This window comes from Aythya ferina, assembly GCF_964211825.1.
Source record: "Aythya ferina genome assembly, chromosome: 4".
Taxonomy (NCBI): Eukaryota; Metazoa; Chordata; class Aves; order Anseriformes; family Anatidae; genus Aythya; species Aythya ferina.
This window is the reverse complement of record NC_140300.1, coordinates 63,253,441-63,274,602: the sequence shown is the minus strand read 5'-3', so window position 1 is coordinate 63,274,602 and position 21,162 is coordinate 63,253,441. Positions and strand designations below refer to the sequence as shown.

At 41.2% G+C, this 21,162-nt stretch overlaps 1 protein-coding gene and 1 long non-coding RNA gene across 6 annotated transcripts in view; one reads left to right on the top strand and one right to left on the bottom strand.

Moving 5' to 3' along the window:
• Positions 1-12,897, top strand: part of LOC311436257 — a 150,188-nt gene extending 137,291 nt beyond the window's left edge. The window contains exon 3 of the long non-coding RNA XR_014692702.1: positions 12,124-12,897. This is a non-coding gene — a long non-coding RNA (uncharacterized lncRNA). The remainder of the gene's footprint in view (positions 1-12,123) is intronic.
• A 5,393-nt stretch (positions 12,898-18,290) lies between these two features.
• The window catches only part of TECRL (trans-2,3-enoyl-CoA reductase like), a 60,214-nt gene continuing 57,342 nt past the window's right edge, over positions 18,291-21,162 (bottom strand). For 3 of the 5 annotated variants that reach the window (XM_084518278.1, XM_084518276.1, XM_084518275.1), the window contains one exon: positions 18,291-20,338. Coding sequence is in view for 3 of the 5 variants with exons in the window: in XM_084518276.1 (XP_084374402.1) it covers positions 20,211-20,338 (128 nt within the window). In the remaining 2 variants the exon portion in view is untranslated. The remainder of the gene's footprint in view (positions 20,339-21,162) is intronic. The other 2 variants (XM_084518279.1, XM_084518277.1) reach the window with 1 other exon arrangement.

The window sequence follows — 21,162 nt, the reverse complement described above, 5'->3', positions numbered from 1 at the left end:
TTCTTATTTCTGATAAATTTAGCAACGTTTTCCACAGAACTTGATTCAAACTGGAGAAGGCACTTTTACAACAAAATGAGAGTTTAAGTTCAGGCTTTATTCATTTTCATAAATTTTAAGGCCAGGCGGACGCATTAGATCATCCGCTTTGCCCTCCACAGCATCTCACCCCGGTGCCCCAGCACCGAGCACAATAACGTGACTAAAGCTCCTCTTAACATTTAACGGCCCCATTAATTTTCAATTGATGCACCACTTAGACTAAGGGATTTGCACCCTTGACCTTGGGCATCTAACACATAAACTATCAGATTATGTTTTTGCAACTCTCTCGTACGCGTTCGCTCTTTCAGCGTCAGGAGCGCAGGCAGCTATAACCAGCTCAGTCAGCCGACATAAAAACCACTTAAACTTCCCTGGCACAGACAAGGCTAGAGACACAGGAGAAATTCAAATGTCCTTGTCTCGTTTAATAAGTTTGAAAGTGTTATTAAACATCGAAACGTGGCACACCTAGAGGAAGTTTGCGGGGAGTACCTTTTCTCTCTCTTTTTTTTTTTCTAATTCCTGTTGAAGTCTCCTTGAAAAATGAGAACTGCGAACAGATTCCTCATTTTTGGTGCTGTATAGTGATTTGTATTGAAAGTGAACTGTTTTCTTTTCCCCTCCATCTGTATAGTCAGTGAATGGAAAACATTTTGCTGCAAAACCTTTAGGGAGTGCATGGAGGATGGAGTTATTCTAACTGATGCATTAGGGAAGTAATGTAATGCAGGTTCGGTTTTCCTGTGAAACTTCTCTTGAATTTGAACTGAAATGCAATGAACTAGAGCACACAGATACACTTTGGTAGGAACGGTTGGATTATAGAGAATTGGTACGAATGAAAAAGTTACAGTTGGAGCTGACCTGTGCCTGCTCTCTGGCACCAGACTTGGATAAATTTGGAGTTTGCATTTGTGGATATCATCGGTTATTCACTCAAGCAGCTCATGGGAACTAATAAAGGACTAAGAATTCATGAGGGCAAACTTCAGTGCATTTAGGTGACTTCTTTCCTAGAAAACTCTTTCAAACACTTCTTGCTCTACCTGCAGCAGGGAGAGGTGAGATATGGGTACGGTGGCCATCAATGAATGAGCTCCCTGGGGTGCTGCACCTCCAAGAGTCCTGTGCTGTGTGCAGCACATCTTGGGCTTCAGCAGGAAAGCAAGGAGGATCCAAGTCCCTCTGCAGTGCCTGAGCTGAGTGGCATTTTCCCCAACCACCTGTGGGCTTCCTAGATGCTGTGGATCTTTAAATGTCATTTTAATTCAGGCTTCTTGCCAGCGTAAGGTGTTTTCAGGCTGCTCACAAACCTTGTAGAAACCTGATAATCTGAAAGAGGGCCAAGGATAGTGAAATGCCAAAGACTTAAGGACCAGGTTTGTTACCCAGCTTAGAGACAGAGTCACAGTTGTCTTTGGTGCGAGATGCTTGCAGAGCACCGACATGATGGGACTTGGGTGCAGGCACACACCATCACATCACCTGAGGGATATAGTTCATTATCCCGTATAATCCACTGCTTACACTGAAAATAACAACAAAGCCCTTTGTAGAAAGAGAGAAGGGGCAGCCTGGCATGGAGTGAAAAATAAAGTGAAAATCCAAAGTTATAACCACACACAGGCAAAATAATATTTTCCAAGGTTGGTATCAGGGAAAGTTAATAGAGCTCTAATGAATATTAATTTATACCCACATAGATGACTAACTTCTGTGTTTTTGCTGACATGGCGAGCAATCAGTATTTAAATGTCTAGTATTTCTTTTGATTTGCCACAATTAATGTTTCAGGGCATGTATGTGAGTTTATAAATTAAAAAAATTTAATTAGAAGTTGTCGCTTTTGGTTTTTTGTAAAGATTGAATGGCAAACAGAGCCATTAAGCCGTGCCATGCTCAGAATCAGGATGCTGATGTAAATACGGATAGATGATGCTAACGACTCTGAGTTATTTCTTTTTAATCTCCTCATATTTTGAATGGAAACATGGCTTTAAATGAAAATGCTCATTATACAAATTAGATGGATGTTATTACTAAGCACATTAATCATTTTTTCTCCAAATGTTCACTTTACAAATGTAATTATTTTTAATCATACTGGTTCCACTAAATTAGAGATTTGGTTTCCTTTTTGTACTCACATTTAAGGTCTTTGTATTTAAAAGCACATTATTTTTTATAGATTATTTCCTGCCATTTTACTTCAAAAGCACCTAATAAAATTTCAGTAAATGTGATTAAATAGCACAGAGAAGTTGCCATGGCATTTTTCTTCCTTTTAGCGTCAAAAAAATAGCTGGTTTCTCTATTACAAGCTTGCAGCTTCACAAGGATGTGGGTGGGTAATTAATCTGATTCCTCTCCGTGTATATCACAAATATATTTTCTCACAGTTCAGTGATTGATATCAAGCTATTAAGTGCTTAACCCCGGCAGAAGATCAGGACAAGGCCTATAGGGCATTCAAATAACACCTATAGCTTTTCTGAAAGTTTCACAAGGTACTTAATCGACGGTGTTGTCACCTCAAAAGCAAGCGTGAATTGTACCCTATTCTTGTAAAAAAAATATCCCAAATCCTCGAACCCATGGGAGACTTTGTGGACTGCTTTTCCCCTGGCAGTTTGCAGCAGAAAAAGCAGCACAAGATGTTGTGTTATCAGCTGCCATCTGGCAAAATTTCTTTGTCTGAGCTTTTCACCTGCTTTATGGGGAAAAACAATTAAACTCCACACTGAAGACCGTTCAGCCTCACAACCAGATCCAGTCGTTTTCAGCACTGCCCCTCTGTTAGTGTGTATAATTAATACGGACTTTGAGACATTAAGCAACAAATTCTGTAATTGAAAGATATTTCATGTGCAGATTAGGAAGCAACCATCTGCCACCTTCTTTGTGCATTACTGTGGTTTATTTTAGAAAGAGAAGAAAAAACCCTAACATATCCGTTGTTTTGCAAAGACCAAACATGCTCCCAGGAGAGCCTGGCTTTGCCTTTGCTGGAAAGGTAGTTCAATGCTGAGTGTCGGTTCAAGATCTCTGTGCACATTTTCCATAGTGATTTTGCAAGTATGTTAAGGAATATTACTTCTGTGAGATTCTACCTCGCCCAAAGTTTAGCAGAAGATAAGAAAAAATCTGTTTTATGCTAATGAATAGCATATTATTTGTCTGTGGTACTAGGTTATTTCTGTTGGCAATCCCGTCCTGCAATCTTGGTGCCCCATTCAGCGTCCCTGACCTTGATGTTGGATGTATGACCGTGCCCTCGCTTCTCCCTAATTTGCCTACAAAAAGGTTCATACAAAAAATGGAGTGAAGGTGAGAGAGATACTGATGAGATTTTGTAATGTGGGATGAAGCGGAGATGTGCTGTGAATATTTGTGATAGTTAAGGGAGTAGAGTGTAAAAGAAACCATCTATTCAAAACTATTCCTTGGGAAAACTCTGTTCATTGCATATGTTAGCAATTCAATGCAACTTGAATATAGTATGGGAGACTGTTCTCTTTTCGTTTGCTGTGTGGCAGGCTGCTGTTGTACGGAGCATGGTGTTAGGGCATTAGTGATGGGTTGTTTCAAGGCATTTTTGAAAACTGGCAAAACGTCTATTCAGGTTTTGTAAAAGTGAACAGACATCCATCAGGAAGAAAGAGCAGGGAAGAGGCTGGCAGAAGAGAAACCTCTTGATAGCTGTTCTGTGCACTGGCTCACGTATAACCCGTAGCATGCAAGCCTCGGCACTGACAATGGCCTGAAGATGCCAGGGTGCTCTGCTGTGTCCTCTGTTACGTTCTTCTGCAAGACCCTGAGGCTGAAACCCACTGCAGGGACATTTCGATTCAGTGTATGCAACTCCACTGCTGCATTTTAATAGTTTTTACTGAGATGATTAAGTCTTGGATTTGCAGGTAACGTTCAAGGAGGCAGGTATCCGTGTTTCCCTGAGATGTACTTGTCTCAGCCCCGTAGGGTTTTTGTAACATCCCAGCTGAAATACTCATTTCTCTTTTGCACTTCTACCTAGATCACAGAGCTTAGTTCCTTCTTCACGCCCCATAGCAGGGGACCCACAGTGGACTCATCCCCTCTTCACATCTCTGAAGATAAAAAAAAACCTTATGGTGAATAACCAGCCAAGTCTAGTACCATAGACAGGGCAGTAATTATTTTACCAGTGTCACTGCACCTCAGCAGCACATTACAGAGCTGGCAACTCCATTGGCAGTGGAATGAGTTTGGCTTGGCTTCCTCTGACTTCTTGTGCTGTGATAGCTTCTCGGAGGCTGATTTGGGTGACCTATCTGTTCCTTCAGTGGGATACGCTGCTAGCATGCAGCTTTCCCACTGCTGTGAAGTTTACTGTGTCTGCGATGTCTGCCTTTTTGCCATATTTGATAGAAATTTGCAGATCTTTGAATTTAGTGAGGAGGGTGAAGGCATTGATGTACACATACGTGCAGCACAATTACTTAGGCTTCGTTCCCTTAGGTGAGCTAGGTGAAAATGTCCACTGCATCCTCGGTGCCCATCAGTGCATAAAATGGTGAAGCTGTCTGTCTTAAAGGGCATTTAATTATGGCACAATTTTAAAAGTGAATGAGTGATAAGTGAGTTCTACTTACCGTGTAGTAAATGAGCTTTTTTTTTTTTTTTTTCCCTCACCCCTCAGAATCCTTGACATCTAACCTTTTGCTTATGTAAAACACTTCAGCTGTTCATTCGCAAGTTTAACTATGCTGAAGACTATCCAGTGGAAAGAAATCTTATTATCTTCAGCTTAATGTTTCATTATCTGGCACAATATGAGGATATTAGACTTTGATTGCTGGTTCTCTTTGGAGATTACAGCATTTAAGTTCTTATTCCTATCTTCATTTTAAATTTTATCTTTTTTTTTTTTTTTTTTTTTTTTAACTAGTTACATTTACATTACATTTATATCTTGTCTTGCAGGGTTTGGGGGTAAAAAGTTTAGGCAAGAAATTAAATATTCTAATTATATTTGCCTTGAATTGCCCAGATTATTCTGTCGTTCATCCATCCATTTTGCATCCTAACAGTACGTAGACAAAACAGTGGGCATCGAGCAATTGCAATGGTGACTCGCTACTTCACACATCACACATCTGGCAAAAAAATCCCTTCAAGAACAGTGTGATGACCTGAAGCACCTATGGATATTACAAAACCATTAATCTGTGACAATGTCACCCAAAGTTACAGTAAATAAGTTATCAAAGTGGTTTTATGGATGACAGTAATGTATCTGTTTGGAATCTGCTGTGCTCTGAAAGGCATATACATTCGCTATAAAAGGATCTTCAATCTTTCTGAATCATTTCATTCTTTTTTACACACTATAAAATTGCCACTTTTATGGCCAGGCTTGATGTACGATATGGCTGAAGAAATGTATGAGTTAATTAAAGAATAAAGAGCTGTCCCTCCTGCTGTGCATTTCTGTTCATGACATTAGCATCTTAGGACCAGTGGCTTGTTCTGTGCAGAGATTTAACTGTACGTGATTCATATGGGGCTGTGGGAGGTTATCACTGTGGTGTGCGTACTCATACTGCATGGGAGCTGGTGATTTCATCCAAAATCCAGAGGCTTTGTATCTCTAGGACGAGTTTCAGCACTCCTAGGAAACATTTACACTTCTTTGAAATTGTCAGCAAGATCCCAGACCACAAAGCAGAGTTCTTTTTGCAAACGATAATCCCACCAAGGAAGCCATCATGGAAAACTAGGGCAGGAAAGGATCACTTGAATTCTGTCTGCTGCAATCACAGACGACCATGCTGTCTCATTCTAGCCAGGCATGCATCAGCCTCTGCCTTAAATCTCCCTGATATTTGCTTTCCATTTGTTTTTTGTTTTGGTTTGATTTGTTTTCTTTATTTTTGCTCTTTCTACCCGCCACTAGAAGGCTGTTCCAGGAACTCGCTCCTCAAATAGCTAGAAATCACCCTCAGCTTTCCAGTCAAAATTTATTCATGCCAATTAATGTTCATCTGTTCTTGTGCCAACATTGTTCTTTAGTTTAAATTGCTCTTCTGGCTCCCTGAAGCTTACCCCACTGTATTTATAGAGCCCAATCAGATCTCTCTTGGTCTTCGCTTTGCTCAGCTAAATAACACAAACACCCTTAGTTCACTCTTGAGAAACAAGCTCATTATTCCTTTGATCATCCTTCACCTATGCCCTGCTAGGTTTATTTTTTTTTGCACAGAGCTGGCAAGAAATGTCCACTGAATTGCAGCTGAGGTCTCCCCAAGTTGTCCTGTATGGGAATTAATGCTCTCCTCTCACAGAAGCGACCTATTTTTCATTGGCCTTCAGAAGCGAATGTACGTGCCCCAACACCTACCTCTGAGCCTCACACTAGCCACGTATTTCCTGGTCAGTAGCCTTCTTCTCATGCCAATGAGCAAAAATGGTATGACCAGGGAGCACCTTCAATTTCTTATATTTTCCCCTTGAATTCTGGCTACTGTGCATTAAATAAGAAACTTTCTTCCTGTGTCTCATAAGCATGTTCCTTTTCTTCAAAAGATTGTTGTTTAGACACCCAAAAGGATGGCAATTGTAGCATAGGATGATCATTGGAAAGAGAAAGATACAAGACCTCCTTTAAATTTTAGGAAACATGAAATGCTTTTTAGCTTGCTTGTCATTACTCAATATGAGCTAAGGCATTTACAGAATGTATGCTCTCCAAAACAAATTTAAAAGATAAAATATTCTAATTGCTCTTTTTTCTTGTCTTTTTTTTTTTTTTTTTTTTTTTTTTTTTCCTTTCTCCATATTAGTATTATTATTTTAAGAAAAATAGCAGAAAATTGTCAGGAACTGTAACTTCTTGCTTTTCTGTATGACTTAGTCTTGTGCCATAATTTCAAAGCCTACATCCAATAACGCAAGTTTCCTTTTAACAGCAGCTTTAATAAGTCATCCTACCTCTGCACAGCCTTTATTATTGCTGGGCTCTTTTTGTCTTTTTTTCTTCATGTAAATATCAGTATAAACACATTTTTAATATCCTATGGATACCTGTTTTCTTCTTGAGGCCATTTTGTTCTGTGGAAAGACATGTAGAGTCTTTAGTTTACAATAATGTCTTGTTCCCATGGGGCAAAAGCAGATCCTCCTGTGGTCACTTTCCAATCTCGTTGTTTTGTCACAAGCAGGCTAGAAAAGCTAGAAATACAGTTACAGAAATGAACAGTACAGAAAGAAAAACAGCATAAGATTTCTGAAGCTATGCAGGTTACAGGGCATTAAAAAGTACATGGCTGTGTCGTATTTCTTTCTAGAACCCAATTTTGTCTTCACAAGCATGTTACACAACTATTATTCCTCTCACATACTAGGCTTATCATCTCCGTGTCCTTTCCAGCCTTCCTCATGTCCTCTGTGTTAGCTCTAATAAAAGTTAATCCATAAGAAAAGGCCCAAAAGACCAAGCTGACCAAGCTCAATTAGTTCTCTGATGAACATAATCAAAGCCAGACCTTCAACTGAAAGGGGTGGCACTCGCAGAGATAGGATAGAGCCTGCTCACTGTGTGTTTGAGCACAACTTTTATCGGAGTCTTTTAAACTTAAAGCATTTAGCTTTATTACTGCAGTACCTTATGCCCACTTGCCCTCTACAAAAGCCAACTGGAAGGGCACTCACAGCCTTGCTACACGTAGACTTCAAGTGAGTGGCTAGAACTAGGCACACATTTTTATTAGTCTGTCCATGGTAAGGAAGTCCCCTTGCAGCATGCTGCAATGTTTTTGAGGCAGTTCTGTCCAGATATGTTGTGTTAAAGAGGGTGGAAAACAAGTATTTGGGCTGGGAGGCGGAGGGGAGATAGTAAAGAGGCAAACAGCTGGGGCCATGGCACCAGGATTTGGGAGCAAAATCCTTGTGTCTGTACATGCAGGAGGAAATCTTAAAGAGCAAAACGTATTTTATTACATCTTAACTAGCAGACTAATTCATTCAGGGACGTCTAGGTCCCTCTTACTTCTATACCATGATTCAAAGTAGATTTTCTGTACTTCTCGTCACGGTGTGCAGTCAATGGAGTTTCCCATACTTATTTCTGCCCTGAAACATCTGCACGTGCAAGATACTATATATGTATTTGGAGAAGAACAGAGGAATACATATTTAAGGGCTTTTCAGACGACAAAGGTCACTTCTCATAAGTTTTGTCCTGCGATCAAATATTTAAAAATGCTCTCACAATAAATGTATGCCTGTCTGTGGTACTCACTAGCAGCTTGTTCTAACCTTACGATGCTGGAGACAGTCCTGAAATTCTCAGCGGGAGCATTCTCACTGAAGCCCTATAAAAGGTAATGGGTAATTAATATCATCCAAAATACTTCAGTAATGGCTGAGGATGGCAGAATTTAGCTCATATTTCCTTTTGGGACCATGAAAGTTAATTCCTATACTTTCTGGCAAAAAGGCTGATCTTTCTATTCTGAGTGTTTTTATTTCAGAGCATATAAGCAACAGCAAATGCATGCACTTCTAGTTTTGTATCATTCTTATTGGAATTTAATTTGTCCCTTTACTAGTGAAGGAAGATCTGAAACATCCTCAAAGTTTAACGAGATGTTAATGTGCTAGAAAGAGCCTTTGAAAGAGCTTGTTTTAGTCAAAATATCGCAAGAGTGTTAATTCTGCGACTTTCAATAACACTAAAAATGTTTATTGATAAATGCCTCATTTTCTTTTAATAACACTTGCTTTAATGTTGCTGTAAAAGGCATCAACTTTGGCTTAATGATACAGTGTTAGTAGTTAAAAATCTACCTTCGATGGTTATTTGTATTTTAAATTTGGCGTTTTCATTTGATCCCATATGCTTTTGACAACCCTGGATTGAATTAAAGCAGGATCCCAGGTACCTTATAAAGGCAAGAGAGCAGCTAGATCCGAGGCAGCACCTGAGCTAATGTCTCTTTCCTAGCTGAGTGATAGCCAGGCAGTTTGCAGTGCCAGCAACTGCAGTTAAATCAAATTGACTTTTAGTGTTAGACCAATGGTGCTAATAGGCTGGGTTGACTGTCTATGAGTGGATATGGAAAGACAAATACATTAAAAGCAGAGGTCAAGCTTATCTTTTGCTTTCGGCAGCACAGGCTTAACAGTGTGAAGTTCATCTCCCCTCCAAGAAATTATCGTTCCTCCAGTTTATCTCAAATGAGTTTGCTAATGAAAATCTAGAAGGATTTTTCCTTGTCACACCATCCTCCATAACTCAAGACTTATTGCCCTTGCATCCCTTCATGTTCAGATGGGAGTAGGGATTGCTTTCCTTTTTGGTTTTGCATACAGCATCTAGCACGGTGATGTCTCGACCTTTGCTTTAGGTGTTAATGCTACAACTAATGAGGAGCAAGGAAAGTATGGGAAACATGGGGAGGCTGTGAACTGGCTGGGGGAAATATCTGGTAGGAAATATGGATTGTTGCTTCCTCCAACAGCCAACAGAAAGAGCAGTAGGCACCCCAGTGAACCTGCAGCAACATTCCTCTGCTGCTTTCCTGAACTTTTTGCCAATGCTAAAATAATGGCCTTTTCACCCAGCTGAACACCGTGGGCAGTGGAATAGTCTTAATAGTCCTTTCAGTGTTGAATGTGATGTACTGAGGGCTGCAGAAGTCTTGGCCCATCGGTTCGTACAGGGCTCGGTGAGCATGTGCCTGTGACTTGGCTCAGGGTAGTGCCCAGAAACCTCTGAAGACTCGCGTCAGGCAGATTAATAGCATCTCTGGAAGGAGTTAGCCTCAGTACAGAGTAACTAGAGTCAGCACAGCAGTAGCATTGACAGCACAGTAATAATGCCAGCGTGTTTGCAGCTGAAGGCTTGTACCACGCAGTGAGGCAGGACGAACAGAGCCGCGTTTCAGGAAGGACATCAGCAGAAGTGTCCAAATGGCTGAACATCAGGCATGCCATGCTGCCTCTCCCCTGTCTTTGGGGAGTACAGAGATACAAGGAATGGGTAGAGAAGGTGCAAGAGGTCTGATGCTGGAGAGACAGCATGGCCAAAGCCTTGTGCTCTTTGTACCCTCAGTTATTCAGCACGTTCCTTGGAGTTGGCCAAAGCCATTTTCCAGGGTGATTTTTCTTGGAAAATGCTCTCTCGTTGATATCTGAAAGCTCTGTAGGAAGATTGTCAAAAGCTGAATTCATACGGAGAGCTTTGTTTTGAAGAGTTTCGTTTCACCCATCAGTAGTGCTGTCTGTTTGTATTAGTCCAGATGATAACAGACATTTTTAAATGCAGCTGTTGTACTCCGTGCTGGGAATCGCAGTGATTTTTACCATCTTGCAAGGAAACATTTCAACACTATGAAAATCCAACTTTTCACTCAAACATTTTGATACCCAGAAAGTTAAAATTTTGGTGTGGTAATTTGATGGTTTCAGTATAGACCAAGCTTGAAATCCTGCTCCACAGAACATTTTGAATGTGGAACATTTTTTTTTTCTAATTTGATTTAGAGAGGGCCAAATAACAAGCCAACTGTGTACCAAAAATCTGGAGCTTCTTGCAAGTTGAAAATTCTGTGTTTTGTTTCCCTCTAATACCAAGAGAGAAAAGGTTAATCTGAAAGTACACTGAAATTCACATTTACAAAATCCAGTCTCCACAAGGCCGTGAAATCCTTAATTTGTTTATTTCTCCCATAAGAATATAAATCACTGTTGCATCCCCCAAATGTTTGTGAGTTTATCAAAAGGAGCATTTATTCAGCATTCATTCCACTCTGTCATTAAATCCTCTGGATTATATGGCTGTTGTTGTCTTTTAAATTCCTGGTAAATATGTTGCTGACAACCAGCTGTTCTTTTCAGTGCATCATAACCAAGCCTCCTAGAGTAGATCATTAGTCTGCTCGCATCCATCTATTTTATTTATGTCAGTCAGGGAGATTACAACAGCCATCTGCAACCGTGGACAGCTTTTGTTTTGTAGGAATGCACTGCGGCACCATTGAGGGCAGGGGGACGTGGGGGACAGGGCAGAGCTTCAAGGATATCAGCTCACCGAGGGCAAGAAGGCTTTCCAAGAGCCCAGGGTAGGGACACCTTGGTCTCTGGTGACTTTTTCCCTTCTTGCCCCAAGGCTGCTTTGAGCCAGGCAGGCTCAAAGATGGGGAAACATCCAGGGGCTGGAAGCTTGAGCAAGGCACAGGGCACCGCCTGGTTATCCTTGGGAGCCAGCAGGTCTCAGAGAGCTTCTGCACCATCAGTTTCCTTCCCGATCCCCAGACAGTGCTACACGTTTCCCCCTTGGCAGCATGCTGACTCCTGCTGCTGCTTTGACTTTTCCATGGTCTGATACATCAGGCTCGGTTCACTCTCAGTTCAAGCTGTGTCAGAGACTCCCATGTGCATGGTGGTCAGAGGTTTTCTCTGCTGGGGAAATCAACCTTTATGTTTTCCAGCTTGCAGGATTCAGCCTGGCTGGTTCTCTCTCTGAAAGCAAGGGGATGCTGTCCCTCACACCCGCAATTTACAGGAATTAGCAATGAAGTGATGCTTGGTTTGAGGGAAAGAAGCACTGTGAGAAACTGGGTCTTAAAAGGGAGATTTGGAAAGCAAGGTCCCCGCTGGGAATTGGTAAATTTTGGTTTCTGGTGAAAACATAAATATTTGACACTTTCTGTAAATCAAAAATCAGAAAAGAAAAAAAAAAAAAAAGTCATTTTGGATTGATTGAACTATTTCTCTCACAGCTTATGCTGAAATACGTAGTATTTCATCTGTCTGTGAAATGCAAGCAAACTGAAAGATTAGTTATATTAATTAGAAAAAATAGGAAAAAAAACACTAACACTTTACTTTCAAAGAACAGATGGCTTTCACTTCTTGCGGCTGTAGAGTGTTTTGCTGCAACATAAAGGCATGCAGCATCTCCTCTGGGGATGAAGGAAATTGAAATGGAGAGAAAATCTTGCAGGGAAACTCACTGGCAGCTCTAGGTAAGCAGTAGAAATAACAGGCATGATCTTTGCTCCCTCTAACCTTTGTTGGTTTCATTGCCTGCTGCAGGCTCACGGGCCCTGAATCGCTCTGCTCTGAATCAGGGTAAGGGACTGAACCTGGGGCTGCAGTAGACTGGTGGCTGCTCCTTCAGCTTAGAGGTTGACTTTCCTTCAGCAAGATAACCAGGGATTTCCCCAGCAAGGACAGCAGTGGACTGAGCCTGCCCAAAAGTGCCGGAGCAGCAGCCCAGACCTGGTGAGACCCTGTGCACAGACTGTGTTTGGGACACTGCAAATCACTGCCTGAGATCAAGGCGTTAGGACATCTGCTTGCCCTCAGCTCTCTGCCCTTCTCCCCATCAGGACAGCAGCAGCAGAAGCCCCGTCTGCAGAGATTTATTGTGTCAGAGGGTGGTTTTGTCTGTTTTCTCTACCAGCTCGCCAGGCTTAACCTTTTGACCATCCTTCAGCCTGCCTCATAATGTGCCTATTTTATCGACAATTGCAGTTAAAATGGAAGGCAGTTTGGCCAATCCTGCCGGCTGCCGCTTTGAAAATTTTGTTGTGACCTTGTTTGTGTCCTTAATTCTTGCTGGAGATGCTCATCTCCTTGCACTGTAACCAATGAATCAATTTTATTTTCTCTGCTCCAAGTGGGGGGTGGGAGTTTCTCCCCCCTCCGTATCTCCAATAAGAAAACTCCTGCAGTTTTTCTCTCTTTGTAACTGCCTATTGATTGTGTGTGTCAACCATATGTTTGTGGATGCTGAAGGATCTGATTTTATTTCTATTTGCTCAATGGTATCTGAAAAAAAAATGACTGCTCAAAGGGCTGCTGAGAAGTGGGGATCTTGTCAGCATGTTTTATAATGCATTATTCACAAATAATTGCGACACGACGTTGTGATTACACGAGGCATTTCCTTTTTTCTTTTTTGCTTGCTTTAAATATGCCCTTTGGATGACATATGCATCTGCAGTCCCAAGGCTACAGAACTTCAGTAGGCAAGGTTGCCTCCTGTTGCATGTGCCTAGATTTAGTGCCCTTACACAAACTGTGCCAGTAAATAAAAGTAATTTTTCAAAGTGTTTGCAAGCAGCGGCTGCTGTGCTTGTTTTTGTTGGTCTGGGCAGCCCTGTGCCACTGAGAGCCAGTCAGCGAACCACCGGCTGGCACGTACCACGAGTTGCTTGAGGGATGAGAAACTAACATCAGTGGCTTCTTCAAGGATGACAAACTGCATTAGCTGTTTGGCAGGCTTACCGAGAGAGCTAAACCCATCTTGCATCGGGCTTCAGCACCTTGGCCTGGAGTCCACGGCACATCTTCTAGCAGAGATGCCGTAGGCTTGTGGCATCCCAGCCCTTGAGCTGCTCAAAGAGAACTTGGGTGCTGAAATAGCTGGCTGGGGCCACAGCCCCTGGGCATTCAGCTTTGAAAAGTTGCAGCAGTGGCTGAAATGGTCTTTGTTTCAGCAGGGACTCAGACCCGTCAGCACAGGAGCAGGGTGGTTGTGGAGAGCTGTCATCTCCTACCTACGAATGACTCCTGAATTCCCTCTTTCAAGCTCAAGCTCTCTGGCACAGTCGTGTGGCTGCCCTGAGGGTTTGGCGTCGCAGTTCATAAGTGCAAGAAATTTCACCACCTTCTCTGGTAGGAATAGCACTTTATTTCCCTGACAAAAATGAAGACAAATAACTGCACATAATAAAACAGCATGCTTTTGTTTAGTCATTATCAGTAATTCCCTGTGTAACTTGCAGTACTCTGTGCAAGTCCATGGTGTGCTCATAGTGCATGCGTGAAAATTATTGTAAAATTGTCATTTCCAAACCAAGTGCAAGACTGTTTGAGGTACAGTTTCTGACAAATATTTGCATGTTATCAAAATAGATTACCTGTTTATTTAAGTGTTCTCAGGGTACTATGTCTTCTAAAGTTAATTTCAGGTCTGTAAGCAAGATCAGCACTGCCTTTATTACATTGCAGTAAATCTTTATTATATCTGTGCTTCCCTCTCCTGGGACAGATGTCCAAGGCACTGAGCCCTTGGGGAGACTGCAGCTCTCAGATTACTATGGTCCTATTCACTTCGTCCTTGTGTCTGTATTACTGCAATATCTTTTCCTTTTACCTGCTAGGGCTCTCTACATAAGAAAACATTTCAAACGTATGTGAGATTATGTTGCAGCTTTTATCCACAGATTTATGGTTTAATAGTAAGATGCTGTTACAAACTTGATTAGTTAGACCTGGAAGAATTATTCTTGTGTTTTGCAGGGAGGAGGCCATGAACAGCTGCAGAGGTTAGGAGCAAAGGAAATGTGTAGGAGAGTCATTCTGAAGTTAGGGTGTGTGGGACAACAGGGCTGAAATAGGTAACACAGATATTTCATCTGTAGCCTTTTGAAATCAGGAGTTGGTTTTCCTTTGACATTACTGCGTTAGGTCAGAGGTTGGACTCGATGATCTTGAGGTCTCTTCCAACCTAGAAATTCTGTGATTCTGTGATTCTGTATCTCAAAGCTCTAATAGATAAATAGTAAGAGTTAGAATGAAAGCCATACTGGTCCAAACGCAAAGCACATTCTGCAAAGAGATGACGTAAACCAGAGGGTGGAAGAATACAGTGTTCTTATGTGACAGTATTCCCTGTTGGTTTCAGAACAGGTACTTTGTTTTTCATTAGATGCAATATTGGACATGTCATCTTTAATCCATTTCTGTCAAGCTCTGTTGTCAGAAAGAGTGAAATTTCTCTCCAAAAAGACATATCTGTTAATCCCTAAAAGCACACTGCAGCCACATTCTAGTCCTTCCAGCTCTCTAATCAATGTTTCATTCTGCAAGGATGCCCTTGAACCTAGGAAATGGCTTCATATTATGTCCTAGAAAAAAAAATAACATTTTTTTCTTTTCTCGTCTTCAGGAGAGGGACACTTTTTAAAGTATTTGTTTATTTTGTAACTCAGTGTCATGGTGCTCCACCAGTCAACTGAAAATTCATCGACTTTTCAGTATGAGTAAGAGCAAAAGAATGCTTGACGGGGTCTGTTTTCTTCTGAGCCTGCCCTGTAGTGCTTTAAAAGAAAGAGCCCCCAGATGGTGGGAGCTGTGATTTTAAAAGAAAAGCCTTCCTTGTTGAGAATGGCGGAGTATTTGGAACAGCAGAAGGGATCACAGGTAGAACTGTATTACTTCTTCCCAGGAATAATGTCATGTATTACGAGGAAGCTGGCTAATGATCAGAATTCTTCAACAAAAGATGTGAAGTTTGCTTTTTTAAATAAGGAATTCATTAGCATTGCTGAATACTCTTTATCATATTTCTTTTATCTATAAGTGATTTCCTCTTGCTTGGTTACTCAGCCTTCAAATGCTTCAGAAGTTGGATAAAAGCAGATATATGTTAGAAATCTAGGTGTTGTGAAGGTGTTAATATGTGGTAGTTTTTTTTAATCCAAATGCACGTACTTCAGGACCCATTAGCTTGTCTTTTCACTTGACAAAAGAGGTTTTAGATTTACCATTATCTTGCAAGGCAATTCAGTGCAGAGTATTTCAGTCGCACGGTGACTGACGCCCCTCACATGGGCCACTTCTTGTCCAGACGGACAAGGAAATATTTTCTCAGAGCCATCCTCACAGGGTAGTGCCAGAGTAAAAGCCAGTCTCTGGTGAGCTAGGCAAATAAATAGCCAACCACTGGTGCCATGATAAAGGCCCAGGGCAGCTCTGCTCTTGGCTCCAACACCTGCAGAAAGAGTTACATGTCCAACTTACATACATAGCTGAACACTACGTCTGCAGAGAACATTAGAAAAAAAATTATTCCATGGTGCTAAATCCATGTGTTATGAAAACTGCCTTTAATTGTAGCTATACAGCAGCCTTTATACACTCACCTGTGATAAACCAGGCTTTTCATAGTAAAATATTATTCATGTGGGTACTTGTCACTGTGCAGTGACAACACAACACTTCATTTACGTTTATCTGTGGAACGCTGGAACTGGCATACAGTACATTTCTCTAAAAGCTTTCATGAATGTTAATGACAGAGAATATAGCTTGGAGACAAAACTTGTGCCTAGGAAAATGCAGAAAAGGGAAGCCAATAAAGCATCATGTGGAAAATATTAGCTTGCTGAAAAACTCTTTATGGTTTGAATTAATTTTTAGTTCAGCAGCACTTGTTAAAACTATAAATAGATAAATAGTCTCTTGCTTTCCTATAGCTTTCTCCCTCTTATAGTGTACTTTAGAAGTCCTCACATTCAGTGATTTTTATTTTATTATATTTAGCTATCACTGCAGGCTCTCTTTCAGAGAACTACTTTGCTATCAGGTTGCTTTATCTCAGTTCCTAGTGTGATAAAAGCCAATTTAGAGTCACTTTCTTTATACAAAACAATGGAAAGTACAAGATATTTTGATGATAATAGCATGTTTAAAAAAGGATGACCATCTGCCTATTCACTTCTCCTGTTTTCAGTGTTCTATGGAGAGATGAAATCACTGAGACAATCTTCAGTCCTGTCAACTGGGAAGATGTGTTAACTGTCTTATAAGACAAGCATATGGCTGGGTCTTAAGGGCTTTTTCAAACTGGGCATCCAAACGCAGGCTGCCAAGCTGTGTACAGGAGCATCTGCCACTTTGGTTCCCCATCACAACGCCTCACTGCATCACCAGAGAGCCTGAGCTGGTGCCTGCTCTTGTCAAGGTCAGCATTTCATGGCAAGAGCAGGCCACAGAAATGTAGACCTGTGAAACCAAAGGGCCAACTTTAGGCTACCCCATTTGAAAGTGTTGAAATTAGACTTTGAGAAAGATGAGACTTACCCGTCTGGAGGATCACAGCAGAAAACCAGCAGCAAGCTGCTGGGTGAACACAAAGGGACCTGGGTGTGAGGAGTCTCCACCGATGGGAGAGAAAGCAGTGCTTTGAGCAGTGGTGTTCACACCAGCCTTCCTGGGCAGGCCAGGAAGGACTCCATGGGACTTCAGCTGATTATTTTCACACCGTCCCCGCCAGAACTGTTGTCTAGTAGGCTCACGTCTCTGTACCTTGCTGTATTTGTGGTCTTTTGGCTTGGATGGCCTAGCTTCTGAAGCGTGTTGAGCAGGAATTGCTCCAGTAGATAAAGGCCCTACCTGTGCCAGTATTTGTGCTGGCTCCCTGCATCTAACCTGAATCTGTCTCACTCCAACTTTGACCACTTGATTCTTCTGCTATGCATTGCTCTGCCTCCTGCTTCTTGTGACAAACATCATTATGTTGCATCTAAGATGAGGGCTGGCAGCAGCATCAAGGAAGCTCAGGCTGGCCACTGGAGCAAAAGGCAAGGGTAAGGAACATCTTGAGCACCACAGGGCTGTGGGTTCACTGCCCTACAGTCCATCACATTTCCAAGTGAAAAAAAAAAAAAAAAAAAAGGAGTGAGCTCAAAGGAAAAGAATTGCTTTGTTTGTTGTAAGTCGTAGATTTCATGGCCCCCACAGGGAAGCAGGACTGAAAAATTTTGTTCACGTTTTCCTGATTATTTTCCCATGTATGCCAGTGCATGCAGAGTGCTGTGCTGGTGAGATCCTTCACAGTCTGTTGAGTAACTAACTCTGTATTAAGTGGCTAAAGTAGGGTGCAACTACCTAAGCAATGGATCACATTGGATGTTGGCTCATTCCCTTTGACCTTAAAACATGATGATATTCTGGCACTCAGGTGACCCTGCCCCTGTCTTCCTCCTACTGATGGCTCTGAAAAAGTTAGGTCCGTGCTTAAGAGAGAATACTACCAAATGTGTTTTCAGTTAACCATTTATTTCCTCATTAGCCCTCAATACAAGAAAATATCAGAGTATTTTGAGCTCGATCAGAGTATTTTGAGCTCTTTTTTTTTTTTCCCAAGTAATTAGTAGTCATGACAAACTTTCCCAAGAAAATGCTTGTGTGGAGACAATTGTTTTGTTTCAGAATATACATGATGCTTGTCGCTAAAATTACTGGCAAATACAGGGAGATACACTATCTGTTCTAATCACACAGAACTTGCCCTGAAAATCACAGAAGGTAGAGTAATAGAGAAAGATCCATGAATGTGCAGGAAGTTGGATTTATTGCTATTTGTGAAGTGACTTAACACAATTTAGAGCAATTTTAGCTACTCAAGATCACATCAGCAAATCCAAAAATACCTGCCTTATTTATTTATTTATTTATTTATTTATGAATGAGACAACCTGTTGTAGTATATCTTCGTTTGTTATTACCTAGTATTTACTCCTACCATGATTTTAAAACTTCAGTCATTCAGTTAGGGAGCCAATACCCTTCTTCCCCTATCCTCACATACCAATTAACCTACTAAAAAGCAGAGAGGTAAACAATTCCTGAAGTACTTACTTGGCTTAAACTAATTGCTGAAGAGGAACTGTGCTCCCAGGAATTGGAGTCACTCTGGTAGCGTGCCTTGAACAGACTTAAAACTGCAATAATCTCAATCAAGAGACTACTAGATAAATGTGTAATTTTACCAAGTTACCCTTCCTCATGAACTATTCAAACTTCAAGACTGCCAAAATGAGACATTTAATTAACCTGAAATTAAAATAATCCCAGTAACTGGAAAAACAAAAAGAGACAACAGTCTTATGACTCACATGTCTAACACTAGTTGGAAAAAAAGTTTCAAAATATTTCTGTTATGTATAAGGGACTAAAGAGTACAGAAAATACTTTTTCTGAAACAGATCTTTATTAGTAGTCTGGGTTAGACAACTGGGTGTTCACTGTAACTCAGGTTTTCCATTGAGAGGATTAAAAATAAAATAAAATTAGGTGTTATCAGCTTAAAAAATAAAAAAATATGGAAAGTGATTTATTTACCAAGATGAAAATGAGTTATTGTTGCTAATGGGCAAATTGTGAGACTCTAGATTAGACATTAGAAGAGGAATATAAACACAAATTTGGGGGCAAATGAACTTTGTTAGAACACTTGGGCTGGTGCTAAGATAACATAGCCTCTAGGAGACAAACTGCCTACTTTGCATCTGCATTTTGGTATTTCTCTAACAACTAAAGGTTTTCTGGCAATCTTTTTCACAGGCTTAAGGGAGCCAAAAGACCTTGATAAATGTGCAATGGTAGTAGAATGAAACTGGAATTAAGATATACTGAGTTAGGCCATAAATGCATGCTTAAACAGTTCTGATTCTCTTGCTGTCTCTAACTACAATTGTGCTTCTGCATGGCAAGGATCCACTGATGTGCAAATGGAGCTAAAGAGAGTTTTCAGGACTTGAATAACAAATCCAGGGGATTCTAGAGGATCCCCTGGAAAATAATGTCCTGGAAAGCAAAGTAGCAGTGAGAACTTACTGGCCAAATTGAAGTGGAGCAGAAGCCATTCATCTGTGGCAGTTGAGATAGGGACTGAAATTTTGTCAAAATCCCTCTCCTTTTTGATAACAAGCTGTAATCTGGTTCACCTTGTGCCCAAGGATTTCACAGTGCTTGATACAAGTTAAAGTGAACGGTGTCCAGATGCAGTTGGGCATTGAACAAGAAGATCTTAACATGCTTGTTAGTCCAGAAAGTCTTCTGCCATTTCCAGAACTGTTTAATGTGAGAAAGGGGGTATGGATATATATGATGTACCCAAGGTCATGCAGCAAATTAGTAGCAAGTTGGGAAGCAGCTCACAAACAGTCCCCTCCAGGGACTGCGGGGCTGATCTGCCTACCTGAAAATAAAAGAAAACCAGATATCTCTGCAGTGAATCATTTTAAGCCAATTTGTATTGAACATTTTGCTATCAGAATCAAATAAAAAAGAAAGATGGGGGAAAAAAAAAAAAAAAGTTGTAAAAGTAGTCTAAACTGTTTTAACAGCTTAGCAAGTCATCCTTTGATGTGATGCTTTAGAGGAGTTGAGGCAGGACATGCTGTTTCTGTGCAGTTTAATAGATGCAAAAATCCATGCATCTGGTCAACATCTAACGCCAAACCTTAAAATCACCAGATCTGAATGCATGCAGTTGAGGTGTATTCCATTAAAGTTTGTCCTCTTTGGTTACTGAATTAAATGGCTCATTTGCTCTGCATTAGTTATTGAGCTGTACACTCTAGGCTTCAACTCTTGTGAAGGGCTCAGAAGATGATAGGAATCATAGCTGCTTTTCTCCGCACCTCTGGATAAAATTTCTTCAGGTACAGCTTGTGTTTCTTTTGGGCCCAGAGAGACATCTGGATGACCATCAGGAAAGCAAAAATGCCGACTATCAAGAAAAAAGGGAACAAAGAAAAAAAAAAAGGATCGTGTTTTCTTTCAGTGTTTGTTTCTGTGAACACAGGAGGGTTTAGGGAAAAGTCTGAAGTCTCTTCTGTGGGCAGAGACAAGTTAACCCTGCCCTCGTTCTCAGCCTTGCAGTGGCTGTGATAACGTGTCCTGAGGCTCACAGCTGCCATGTCAGAACATGTGCAGAAGATGTTCACATCTTCTAGAGACACCCTGAAACACCTCTGGCCTCATCATAAATCACGGCCTCCTTGGGCCTCATGCAGTCGCGGCACAGAATTCTCTGTGACCACACACCGACTATTTCTCTGATTTGCTTCTGGCCTATAACACTTCTTCATTTTTACCCTCAGCCTCCAACCGCAACAGGGAGCTGTGCTGTAACGTCTTGTTGTACAGCTGGACCCTGGAGCAAGCAGACAGCCACAGATGAAGCTGTCCAGAAGTGAGGTCTCACAAAAGCCTCAGTGTAGATGCATTGGCCCCTGCTGTGGTCATCAAGGCTCAGTAAGAGGTCTTTTAGGTTCCCGTTCTTTCAGGCTGAGAGGTAAAGAATGTTTTCCTTTTTTTTTTTTTTCTTTTTTTTTTCTCTCCAAATTCAGTACCCGTTTTCTCCCTTAAAAAGAGCTGGGGGATCAGATTCATCTGGCATCTGGCCAAGTTATGTTTGGGACAGTCACTGAAAGGATGTGCACACAGCATCCTTTGCTGTTTTCTGCCCCCAGGAATGCAGCCCTACAATGCCCCTGAACTTTCAGATCATTTCCATACCTGGACCTGTAGCACAAAAAAATGTTTTATCTT